The sequence below is a fragment of the Schistocerca gregaria genome, chromosome 8, assembly GCF_023897955.1.
Source record: "Schistocerca gregaria isolate iqSchGreg1 chromosome 8, iqSchGreg1.2, whole genome shotgun sequence".
NCBI lineage: Eukaryota > Metazoa > Arthropoda > Insecta > Orthoptera > Acrididae > Schistocerca > Schistocerca gregaria.
This window is the reverse complement of record NC_064927.1, coordinates 69400247-69414176: the sequence shown is the minus strand read 5'-3', so window position 1 is coordinate 69414176 and position 13930 is coordinate 69400247. Positions and strand designations below refer to the sequence as shown.

The window sequence follows — 13930 nt, the reverse complement described above, 5'->3', positions numbered from 1 at the left end:
CATACATTAAAAAACGGAAGTGAAATCTGAGTTCCCGCTTAATTATTAAATTTCACTTTACATATATGAAAGCAACAATTCATCCCTCTCACAGAAATGAGATCATCAAACAAGCCAACCTGCCAAAAAAGTATTCTGCATCAACAAGACCAAGGTCAAGTAATTTTTATTGTTTTTAACAGCCACTTGCTCATTTTCTACTATCATGCAAACAGTCACTTTGTTCACAGACATCCAATTTTGCAAATTTTTGTCGCTTGTGTGATAACTGAAGCCAATAGAGTGAGGAGGCTTGTTAAACCATATAGAATTATAGAGCTGTATCACTGATGCCCATCTGTTTATGGAATCTGGAGCACACTCTAAACTCAGACATTGTCACGTTGCTGAAGGGAAACAAATTTATCTCGGTCAATCAGTGTGAATTCAGGAAAAACTATTTGCATGAAATACTTGCTTTATTCGAACACAACATCTTATAAACAAAAGATCCAGATGAACTGATAGATTCTGGTCTTCCTAGATTTCCAAAAGGCTTCTGACACTGTGCCAAATTGCCAGTTACTTACATGAATATCATCATATGGTGTATTTTTTGCAGATATGCAATTAGTCAATGGGTATTTGAGTAAGTTAACTCAGTATGTTGCAATGGATGACATTATGTTCAACAGAAACAAAAATTGCATCAGCTGTGCCCCAAGGAAGCATAGTTCTCAACAAACATAAAGAAGTTGTCAGACTGGATCAGGACCATAATGAAATTGTTCTATGACAATGTTGTTGTGTACAGGAAAGAACTAAAGAGCTCATAACAAAAGCAAGCCTTTCTTTTTCTTTTTGGTTTCAATGCATTCCAGGACTCACCAATCGCTTTAATCAAATTTAGCAGAAATGGCCTGTCCTGAGTTACCGTGCCCACAGAAAAGGTGGCCCTAGAAAAATTATCTTTGTCAAAAACATTTCTGAAAAAAAAAAAGAAAAAAGGCAATATACATATAATAATAATTAGTTGCCAAATACTTTACATCAAAGTTTTTAAAACCCTTACCATCCACTTTTTCACCATGGAAACTGGAAGGCCCAACAGTGGGCAGCAGGGACCAGAATGACTACCAATGGTCTAGTAGTTTGTAAAATTTAAGATTCTAAGTTAAACACTGAACTTTAATTCTCAATTGGCACCTCATTTGCTGTATATGATTTCAACCATTCTTCAAACACATGGAAAATGTATCTCTAATCTATTGTATTTCTTACTTTTCAGCAAATCATTTTAGAAAATATCTTTTCATCGATATTTTTTTATTTTCAAATTTTGTTCAGAACTATGTCAAGCAAAATATTTAAATATCGATCAGTATTGTTTATTATTGAGAGCACACAGATCAAAAGAAAGCAGGAAATTTTTAATTATGATGAGTTTTGATATTTTTTTATTCTTTGTTTATGCAGCTAGCAGTAGCTGTTTGCCAAATACTGCAATTTTCCCTCAAATCACTGATTAAGTTTCTTTAATTACCTAGATTACCTTCCAGCAACTAAACATTTATTGAAAAATTAGACCTCAGCCTGGTTAATTTGATACCCCATTTGTCCAGGAAAGTTGCTACTCCCCATATAACAGAGACGTTGAGTCGAGATAGGCACAACAAAAATATTCACACAATTATAGCTTTCGGCCATTAAGTCCTTTGTCAACCACACACACACACACACACACACACACACACACACACACACACACACACACACACACACACACACACACACACACACGCACACGCACACGCACACACGAGCGCGCGCGCCTTCGTCTGCAGTCTTAGGCAACTGAAACCACACTGTGAGCAGCAGCACCAGTGCGTGATGGGAGGGGCAATTGGGTGAGGGTAAGGAGGAGGCTGGTGCAGGGAAGGGGAGGGATAGTATGGTGGGGGTGGAAGACAGTGAAGTGCTGCGCTTTAGACAGAGGGGAAGACAGAAGGTTGTTAGGGGCAGGGATGGGGGGGGCGGGCTGCTGGAGGGGGGCGGGCTGCTGGAGGGGAGTGGAAAGGTGAGAAATAAAAAGAAATTAAATGACTGGGTGTGGTGGTGAGATGAAGCTGTGTAGTGCTGGAATCGGAACCGGGAGGGGGCTGGATGGGTGAGGACAGCGACTAACGAAGGTTGAGGCCAGGAGGGTTATGAGAAAGTAGGATGTATTGCAGGGAAAGTTCTCACCTGCACAATTCAGAAAGCTGGTGTTGGTGGGAAGGATCCATATGACAGTCACTGAAATGAGGGATGTCATCTTTGACAGCACGTTCAGCAACAGGGTGGTCCAATTGTTTCTTGGCCACAGTTTGTCGGTGACCATTCATGCATACAGACAGCTTGTTCGTTGTCATGCCCACATGGATTGCAGCACGGTGATTGCAGCTTAGCTTGTAAATCACATGACTACTTTCCCATAATCCTCCTAGCTTCAACCTTCATTAGTCACTCTCCTCACCCATCCAGCCCACTTCCTTTCCCATTCCAGCAATACACAGCAGTCATCTCACCGCCACACCCAGTCTTTTTATTTCTCATCTTTCCAATACTCCCCCCCCCCCCCAACCTTCTCTCCTACCCTCCATCTAAACTGCAGCACTTCATTGTCTGCCACCCCCACCATATTATCCATCCCCTCCCCTCCCCACCCAGCCTCCTCCTTACCCCCCACCCAGCTGCCACTCCCATCATGCACTGGTGCTGCTGCTTACATTGTGGTTTCAGTTGCCTAAGACTGCAGATGTGTGTGCGAGTTGCATTTGCGCGTGTTTGATGAAGGCCTTAATGGCCGAAAGCTATGATTGTGTGGCTCTTTTTGTTATGCCCATCGTGACTCAGCATCTCCGCTATATGGTGAGTAGCAACTTTCCTTCTCTAATATCATTACATTCCATCCTGGATTTTCCACTGTTTGATTTAATAATAATAATAATTTGAAAACAACCTGTCCTAGGGCGCTTAAATAACAATTTCATTCTTCGAACAAAAGTTTTTTCCTGTTTTTTATATGTTGCATGTTCAACATATTTTCTTCCAAAAATCAAACAATGGAAACTCCATGTTGGAATATCGACAATGTAAGGAAAATATTCATTGCTACTTATCACAAACATGACACGTTAATTTGCAGACAGGCACTATCTAGGCAATACCTGTCCTCTCATCTCCTCCCTTCCCTCGTCTTCCAGCCTTTTTGTGTGCCACCAATGCATCCACCCATCTTTCCCTACTCCTCTCCTTTTCAGCTGTATTCCTCCCCTCTCCTACCCACCTCCCTGCCACACAGCTTCCCGACACAGCACCACTCGGCAGTCTAGTTCCTGTACACTCCAACAGAAGTGCATTTCTCCCCCCCCCCCCCCTATTCCTCTTCCCCATCATCTCCACAAGGCTGCTTATATTCCACTTAACATTTGTATTCTGGTCCGAGCTGCCAGATATGGCAGTCATGTGTGCACAAGGTGTGCCTGCTTGTGTGAATCGTATGTGTGTTTCTATTTGTTCCTTTTCCTGACAAAGGCTGTGGCTGAAAGCTTATGTGTAAGTGTATTTTAGTTGTGCCTGCCTGCAACTTAACATGTCATCTTTAAAGTAAGTGGTAATCTATCATTTCACTTTGCACAGTGTCTCCTTTGTTGTTTGGCCTCTTTTTCTGCAGTTGGAGTTCTAAAAGTTACATAGGTTAAACTCTGTCATTTACTACTGTAATAAAGTCTAAGTAAGACCAAGTGCGTTTTGCTAGCAGTCAGGTTTTTGGTTTCTTACATCATTCTTCACGTTCATCTAGTCATCTGTAGTAGATTTTAGATCACTGTATTTTCGTTGACACTAAATATTTGACATTTTTGTGTAGTGAAGAACCACTGTCACCTCCCCATTTTGTGTACTTTATTACAGTAGTAACAGGTGGTATTTTCCTATGCAGCTTGTATCAGTTTGGATTCCGTAGAAATGTTGAAACACGTGAGGCAATACTGACCCTACAACTTATCTTAGAAGACAGATTACGGAAAGACAAAACTACATTTCCATCATCTGTAGACATAGAGAACGCTTTTGACAATGTTGACTGGAACACTCTTCTTTCAAATTCTGAAAGTGGCCGGGGTCAAATACAGGGAAAGAAAGGCTATTTACAATTTGTACAGAAACTGGATGCAGTTTTAAGAGTCGAGGGGCATGAAAGGGAAGCAGTGATTGGAAAGGGAGTGAGACAGAGTTGTAGCCTATTTCCAATGTTATTCAATCTATATATTAACCAAGCAGTAAAGGAAACAAAAGAAAAATTTGGATCCGGAATTAAAATCCATGGAGAAGAAATAAAAAAATTTGAGGTTTGCCGATGACATTGTAATTCTGTCAGAGACAGCAAAGGACCTGGAAGAGCAGCCGATCGGAATGTATAGTGTCTTGAAAGGAAGATATACGATGAAAATCAACAAAAGCAAAATGGGGATAATGGAATGCAGTCGAATTAAATCAAGTGATGCTGAGGGAATTAGGTTAGGAAATGAGACAAAATAACTGATGATGGTCAAAGTAGGGAGGATATGAAATGTACACTGGCAATGGCAAGGAAAGCACTTCTGCAGAAGAGAAGTTTGTTAATGTGGAGTATGGATTTGTGTGTCAGGAAGTCTTTTCTGAAAGTACTTGTATGAAGTGTAGCCATGTATCGAAGTGAAACATGGACAATAAATAGTTTAGACAAGAAGAGAATAGAAGCTTTCAAAATGTTGTGCTACACAAGAATGCTGTAGATTAGATGGATAGATCACGCAACTAATGAGGAGGTACTGAATAGAATTGGGGAGAGGAGGAATTTGTGGCACAACTTGACTAGAAGAAAGGATCAGTCGGTAGGACATGTTCTGAGGCATCAAGGAAACACCAATTTAGTACTGGAGGGCAGTGCAGAAGGTAAAAATCGTAGAGGGAGACCAACAGATGAATACACGAAGCAGATTCAGAAGGATGTAGGTTGCAGTAGGTACTTGGAGATGAAGAAGTCTGCACAGATACACTAGCATGGAGAGCTGCAGCAAACCAGTCTCTGGACAGAAGATCACAACAATAATAACAACAACAACAACAACTTGTATAGCTCCAACTGCAGAAAAAAGACGCTCAAAAACAAAGAAGACAATGTGTGAAGAAAATATAAGGAAAAGATAGATTGCTACTTACCATACAGATGACACATTAAGCTGCACACAGGCACAACTAAAAGGCACTTACATGTAAGTTTTCAGCCACAGCCTACTGACTTAAATCAGCCTGTAACAATGCTGCAAAATGTGGTGCCCGCAGTCCTCCAAACCTTCAGCACTTAAAATATGCACCAACCTCACGACTGTGTGATAAGAGTATACAAAGAATCCTGCATAGCGAACTTCACATGCATCTCTAGAAATTTTGAAAGAGGTGTTTCCCAGACAGCTCTTCACGAGGAGATATCCCCTGGCCCCCAAAGTCACCCGATTTTTCACCTTGTTATTTATTTCTTTAGGGGACTCTTCAAGGCTCAAGTGTACAAACATCACCCCACAACACTGTAAGCACTAACAAGGAGGCAGTGGCCCAGAAAGTGGCTGCTACTCCATGGAAATGCCACGAATAATTATGGGTAACTTCTAGGAAAATTTTCAGCAATGTGTCAACAACAGAGAACACTGTTTACTAGCCCTAATTTTAAAAACCAGCTAATTTGAAATGGCATACTGTTTGTTGATCACAAATAAAAAGGTTTTTCTCAGTATATATTCTATGTTTATCATTACTTTTTGAAATTCGGGAAGTCGTTTTGCTGGACCCTGTATCGAAATAAATGCAAGCTTAGTAGTATTTTACTGCCATTATCTACATCTACATCCATACTCTGCAAGCCACCTGACTGTGTGTGGCAGAGGGTACCTTGAGTACCTCTATCGGTTCTCCCTTCTATTCTAGTCTTGTATTGTTCGTGGAAAGAAGGACTGTCGATAGGCCTCTGTGTGGGCTCTAATCTCTCTGATTTTATCCTCATGCTCTCTTTGCGAGATATACGTAGGAAGTAGCAACATACTGCTTGCTTCCTCAGTGAAGGTTATGTTCTCAAAACTTTAACAAAAGCCCGTACCGAGCTACTAAGTGTGTCTCTTGCAGAGTCTTCCACTGCAGTTTATCTATCATCTCCGTAACGCTTTCGCGATTACTAAATGATCTTGTAACGAAGAGCACTGCTCTCCATTGGATCTTCTCTATCTCTTCTATCGACCCTATCTGGTACGGATCCCACACTCCTGAGCAGCATTCAAGCAGCAGGCAAACAAGCGTACTGTAACCTACTTCCTTTGTTTTCGGACTGCATTTCCTTAGGAATCTCCCAATGGATCTCAGTCTAGCATCTGCTTTACCGATGATCAACTTTATATGATCATTCCATTTTAAATCACTCCTAATGCGTACTACCAGATAATTTATGGCATTAACTGCTTCCAGTTGCTGACCTGCTATATTGAAGCTAAATGATAAGGGGATCTTTCTTTCTATGTATTCGCAGCACATTACACTTGTCTACATTGAGATTCAATTGCCATTCCCTGCACCATGCATCAATTCGCTGCAGATTCTCCTACATTTCAGTACAATTTCCCGTTGTTACAACCTCTCGATATACCACAGCATCATCTGTAAAAAGCCTCAGTGAACTTCCGATGTCATCCACAAGGTCATTTATGTATATTGTGAATAGCAACGCTCCTACGACACTTCCCTGCGGCACACCTGAAATCACACTTACTTCAGAAGACTTCTCTCCATTGAGAATGACATGCTGTATTCCGTTATCTAGGAATTCTTCAATCCAATCACACAATTGGTTTGATAGTCCATATGTTCTTACTTTTTTCATTAAACGACTGTGGGGAACTGTATCAAACACCTTGCGGAAGTCAAGAACACGGCATCTACTTGGGAACCTGTGTCTACGGCCCTCTGAGTCTTGTGGACTACCATGATCTTCACTGCTTTGGTAATACACAGTCAAACTGTGAAGTTTATAACCAGTCTGATTTTGTAGCTGTAGACACTTTCTTTTTAAGTTTTTCGAGTTATTAGTCTGTTATCTCATATCCAAGTCATCAAGACTTTTGATATGGGCTTCCCCAGAGAGTACTAAATAATAGTAGAAAATAATAAAATATGTCAGATTTAATTTGAGTACCAGTGGAATATAGGCCCATTTGCAATGCACCTCCACCTAATGATCTTGTTTTAGAGCCTTATGTGCTCCAATTGCAAAAACAAATTTAGTTTTTACGTAATTTCGAATATGGTCTTTCTCATGAATATGGCTTAGAAGACTGCAGATTTCCCCCCCCCCCCCCCCCCCCCCCTGTAAAGGTGGGCCAAAAATTGTCATTTTGAAGTTTGTGGGAAAACTGTCTGCTTTGCCCTCAATTTGTAAACTGTTGGAAAGCAGTGGAAGAATGACATTTTATTAGTATAAAGTTCAAGGTTTATTCTGCAATTACTCCCAGAAATATAAAAAGCTGAAATTCACATTTTTTTCTGAGCATACATTTGTTCAGGAAATCATATTATTTTCCTTAAGAAAGGGAAAAAAGAGTTGTATAACATGACCTAGATACACCCCCCCCCCCCCCCCAAAGAAAATATTGCCAGATATATATATGCGTCAAAGGTGCCAGAAAGTAATGCGTGGACTGCTAATAGCTATGTTATGCTGTTAAAAACACTATATGTCTGGAAGTATTGAACTGGCGGGAGTAAAACTTTACTGATATTCACTGGTTACATGAGTGAATGTTCACACAAATTTTCAGCAAAATCCATGATGGTCATGCAGGAACATTTTCTGAAATTAGACCAGTTGGCATCTGCCCATTAGTAGATTACAACTCCATGCTTCTAACTGGGAATTGCTGCTAATTAGCACATATTTAATTGTTATTTTTATGAAAAATGCATGTCATCTTCTTTCTAATTACATATCACACCAAAAAAATCCAGTTTTCATTGCAGATATAAATCCCTAATCACTGTTCCGTTATATATACTATAAGGCTGTTTAAAAAAAAAGAAAAACATTTCAGATTATTGTTTTCCCTTCTGCATGTACCCTACCCTTCACTGAAATGCCCATGGAACATAAACCACTGTTTAAAAATTTCCGACACCTGAGAATCAAAGGCCACTCCAATGGCAGTTGGGCATCCTACCATAGAACCACACAGTCCATCAAAACAGTCAACTTGCTTTACTGCGTTTAACAAGTTTGAGGAACTTAAAACAAAATAGAACCTAAGAAGAGGAAAGTTACAAAGGAGCTGAATACTTTTCAAGACAAGTGGACAGTTAACTAATTTTTTGTGGAATATAAAACAAAACCAATATGTATGATATGCAAAGAATCTGTCTCAGTTCAAAAGAATATAACATCAAATGTCATTACGAGACTAAACATGCAGTTATGTTTGGTAAGTACAAGGGACAATTTCGACAAGACCAGATAAACAACTTAAAAAGGAAACTTTTTGGTCAACAGCAGATATTTACAAGGGTGAATTCAGAGTCAACATGCTATGTGAAAGCAAGTTATGAAGTAGCTCTGATACTGGCCAAAAAAATCAAAGCCATATTGAGATGGCGAAATATATAATGATACTTAGATCACTAGAAGTGTGGACGACATTGGAAGACAAACTGAAGATAATTTAAAAAATCGTGCGCCTGAATAAATTTTATTCTCTAGCTTTAGATGAATGCACGGATATGAGGGATATAGTCCAAGCGGCGATTTATGTCAGAGGTGTTGATGCCCATTTTAATAAAATAGAAGAATTACCAACATTGTACCCACTTAAGGATATCGTGAAGTCATGGTATATATTAGAAACAGTTATACTGACATTAAGTCACTTTTCATTAAAACTTGACAACTTATCGGGGCTAACTGTGGATGGTGCTCCAGAATAGCTGGGAATCATGAAGGTTTAGTTCAGTTGACTGAATACGAGGCCTGCAAAGTTGGCAACAAGTCAGTGCTACAGTTTCATTACATTATCCATCAAGGGAATTTATGTGCCAAGTGCCTCAAAATGGACCATCTCGTGAAGATAGTTGTCAAAATAGTGGAATTCATTAAGTCAAAAGGATTAAATCACTGTCAGTTCCAAGAATTTCTGATGTCATTGGATTCATAGGGAAATAAGATGGCTAAGGGTGTTTGATCATTGAGAAGAGTGTTAGATTTGAAGCAAGAAATACAATCACTCTTCAAAAGCAGCTCAAACAGAGTCCCGGAGTTTGAAGATAAAGAAAATCTTTCCAACTCTGCATTCTCCATCAGTATAACTAGCCAAGGAAAAGATCAGCTGATTAATGCCATTCATGAACTTATTTCCACATTTCAAATGAAACTTGGACCTTGGGAACATCAGTGACAAAAAACTTCATACATTTTCCTATGCTGTCAAAGCAATTGGATGTCACACAAGTGGCAGCAATTAAATATGCTTCTTTGATATCTGACTTGAAAAACGAATTCAAAAACCAATTTCAAGATTTTAAGCAAAATTTTCTGCTTTTTTCTGTATCTCCTCACTATTCTCTGCAGACTAGAGTTCACTACCAGGACAATTATAAATGAAATGTTGCAAAATGTAATATGATGCACAGTTAAATGAGAAATTTAATCACGTCGGTTTGGAAGAGTTCTATAAAACACGTTTGGACAAGAAGAAATATCCAGTATTTTACAAACATGCTTTAAAACGATTTCATTATTGGAAATTCTTATGAGTGTGAACATTTTTTTAGTCGGATGAATTACATCAAATCACAAATAAGAACACACGAGATACTGGCAGAAGTAAAGCTGTGAGGACCGGGCGTGAGTCGTGCTTCGGTAGCTCAGATGGTAGAGCACTTGCCCGTGAAAGGCAAAGGTCCCGAGTTCGAGTCTCGGTCGGGCACACAGTTTTAATTTGCCAGGAAGTTTCATATCAGTGCACACTCCACTGCAGAGTGAAAATCTCATTCTGGAATAAGAACACAAATTACTGATGTTCATCTCGAAAACTCTTTGCATGTAGAAGCAACTGCAGTTGACATCAACATTGACTCAGTTCAGTCAAACAAAGCCAGACATCCCACAACTCTGTACCAGTAGCAAAAGTTTCTTAATAGTTTGAAATAATGATAATGTATAAAGTCGCTAAGTGCTCCGATTATCAAATACTGGATGAATGAATGAAATCCAGGTATCTGCACGTCATCAGTTATGCTGTCTCAACACAAACACACAGTTTGTAACTGTAATACCTGTCTTACTCTGTTAAACTTTTAAAATGGTGACACAATTTTAAGTTTTGTCAATAATTACGCAGAACATTGTTGTGCCGCAACTGGGACTGAGTTCCAGGTTAGTGTTTTAGTAATATAGATAATATCCTAAAGTCACAACAAAAATGATATATATTTGTAATATTAAACGACAAATAAATCTTTAAAATATCTGTAACACTTCACACTGTTGTTAGTGTGATAAGAGTTTTATAGATAATGTGATGACTCATACAATTTTATGTTTAAGATATGCTTAATGTGCTTGTACGTACCATTAACAAGAGTTGGGATTTACCATCCATCTTGAAATAATAGTAATAGTTATACATACACTGAAACAACTGAGTGTCTCATAAACATCAATACTTGTATTATGAATGTACTTTCTGTGTTGTTCTATTTTCTTTTCCAATTACCATCTTTCAATATCTGTCCAATAGCCCAATAACCATGTGTAGTTGTCTTTTGTATTAAACTTCAGATTGGAATTTTCTTTTGAAGGTACCTGTTTGGATCCTTTTCTTCAACTTCAAGCAATTTCTTATTCCAGTAACTGCTCTGATTTGGTCCATCACGGCGAGCTTTCTTCATTACTTTGTCCAGTTCTCTCTTTCTCGGAGTTGATGCTGCAACACAATAACTTGAATGAGACAGACAGATGAAAACAGACAGTGAAAAATGCGAGTCTCCATAATTACTAGAGAATATTATAATTATTACACAAAATTTGTAATATTTAGTTAATCACAGTAATTTATGTTTTCAGCTTTTGTAAAAACATTAAAAAGTGGTACCAAATAGAGAATAGAAAGAACAAAATTGTATGGACAGTCATGGATTTGGTGTCACCAATTTCATAACTGTTTATTTAATTGATAGACACGGAGTTTCTGGAACTTGCAGGTACTGGAATTGGAATGTAAGAATTGTTACACTAGACTGAAGTGATGCTCTTCCATAAATAGAAAGCTGAGTGATGTGCACAGTGATGTAAGTATGCAATACAAGAAACAGAGATTAAACCAGTTATGTCACAAAGGCAAAGGTGTTTACCAAGTAACTCTAGAAGGCTATAGAATTTTAAACTAGAGATATTTCAGTTCATATGCAAAAGCATAAATTTTATTATTAACTCCTTCCAGAGTTTGTGTCACATTTGTGATGGGGTTATAAGTACCTCTGTGGTTTTAGAAGATCACTGCAATAAACTACAAGAGATACAAAAAAATATCATTTTAGTCCACCCAGCACCGCTCCAAGTTTTGATTCAAAACACATGCTGTGGTGCAGTTGCAGAATGAACCACTAGGGTGCAGGGAGGAGACAAGTGACAAGAGATACAAATAATAAACAAGCACCCCGGAGGTATACAAAAGATACGCCAGACAGCACGAATGTAGGAAACTAGACATTCAACAATATTGGCCTTATTGGCTAAGAAAGATGAGCTTCTGTTTATGGTATTTAAAAAGTTAAGTGTCTGTACATATAATTTCAGTGTTCTGAGGAAATCTAATGAATTTAGAGACTGGGCATACAAACTGTCTACACCTACAATGAGCAAAATAATTTGATTCCAACAGTTATTTTGACCATTAACCTTTTCGCGGATGCTAGGGCTGAGCACCCTGCCTGCCCAGATGGCTAGCTGGGGCAAATGTATTGTGTGCATGTCCGGCATATGAGTCACACAGCCCAGTGACTGCTGTAGCCTGACAGTCCCTAATAATTAGTCTTTCCTTCTCATCCAATCCGGTGAGTCTTCCCTGACCTGCGGTTCTGGGGAACTCTCCCCATTTCCTAGACCTCACCAGCTCTTTTTCTTCACCTCACTATCTTCCCCTTGAACCCTCCTGCTATATGGAGCCACTGGCTCCAAAACTTACGAATTTCATTGCCTGTACATGAGTTTTCTCCTGCAGTCACTTGGTGAGTACATTTTTTGTGCATCCAATTACATTATAAGTAAAGACACTGTACAGGATTGGGGTTAACTGGACAACCAAATGTCCACTACTTACACATGTTTATTTTGCTTCCCAGAGGGTAGAATTCCTTTGCTACATAGTTCATTATTTTGACATCTAGTTTACTGTTAAGATGATTTCTGCTATTACTTGTTCTTTCTTTGGTTTACTTTCAGCCCATATTCTATGCTCACTTGAGTTTTCATGCCAGTCAGTACGTCCCATAATTCTCCCTCACTTTGACTGAGGATAGCAATGCCACCAGCAAATCTTTAGGGTTGCTACTCAAACTTGGAAAGAAAATTCTCTGAGAATTTCATCACATGTGAGGAGGAAGATGGTGCCCTGAAGTTCCTGATAAATTAACATAGTGAGCAGGGGAGAAGGGGAGAAGGGGAGAAGGGTCAGGGGGGGGGGGGGGAGGCAGATATATACCAGCCACGAGCAGCAGTTTAACCGCAGTTTCTAAACACTGATAATTTATATAGCCTAATATTCATATAATTAACACACTCTGAGATATTAAGTACTTCAAAATTTGCGATTTATAAAACTCAATAAAATTGAATTTCAACGCTAGGTGGAAAACAAAATTCCTCGAGATTTTATGAAATTCCTGAAATTACTGGAGATTTCCCCAATTTTTCCAGCTAAAATTTAATGCCTGAGAATTCCAGGTGTTCCAGAAGAATTACAAACCCAAACAAGGCGGACAACCTCTTATGGCCACATTTCTATGCTAGTCTGTGTTCCCAGCCTTAGATTCGTGCTTTTATTCTGTGATGATGACGATGATGATGATGATGAACTCTGTGGAGACTGACATGGCAAATAATTTGTTACATAGACCCGAAGCGGCAGTTTCAGCAGCGTAGATATTCTGAAGTGATACAAATCCCTATGCAGCTGTAGGCAGTTTGTCTTACATGTTCAAGTCATACACATCTGAAGACGAGATGTAGTACCTACATGTGGCAGTCAAGTCTATTTGCTTTCTTCTTGCTCTGTTGTCTTTTTGATGGCTTTTTCCTGTTATTCATTGTTCTGGGTGCCAGTGTTCACCTTGCTTGTGCTATTTATCTTCTACGTTCAGACACTGCTGCACTTGCAACCTCTTTCTTTTTGCTTTTCATTGTTTGTATTTTAGCACTGCTTAGTTACTACAGCTACCAAGCCACAATCACTTGCTGTTGATCTAATTCAGTTTCAGAGTCAACAAACAGTGCAACTGCTAGAAGTGATGAATGCTTCATGACAGTGCAGATAGTTTCCACAAGATGCTGGACCAAACAGCAGTGCCACCACCTGTACCGTCCACATGTGTGCCACCATTTTGTGAGCTTGACAAGGCAACGGACGACTGGACAAAGTACCTCACACAGTTCAATGCGCTCATCACGTACGTGGTACAGACAAGCATTCTTATTTCTTGGCCACATTGGGAGTGACTGTTTATACACTTTGTGTGAAGTTATTACCCATGTCCTGCCTTGAAATAGTGCCATTTGAGGAACTACTTCAGGCACTTACGGCATATTATGAGGACAGAGGATAATTGATGGATGTCCGTCACAAGT

General features: G+C 39.2%; 1 protein-coding gene across 4 annotated transcripts in view; it reads right to left on the bottom strand.

Annotated features, from left to right (window-relative positions):
- The window catches only part of LOC126284037 (splicing factor, arginine/serine-rich 19-like), a 121281-nt gene that overhangs the window by 86271 nt on the left and 21080 nt on the right, over window positions 1–13930 (bottom strand). For all 4 annotated transcript variants that reach the window (XM_049982599.1, XM_049982600.1, XM_049982597.1 and 1 more), the window contains exon 4: window positions 10892–11012. In XM_049982599.1, coding sequence (XP_049838556.1) covers window positions 10892–11012 — 121 coding nt within the window. The remainder of the gene's footprint in view (window positions 1–10891; window positions 11013–13930) is intronic.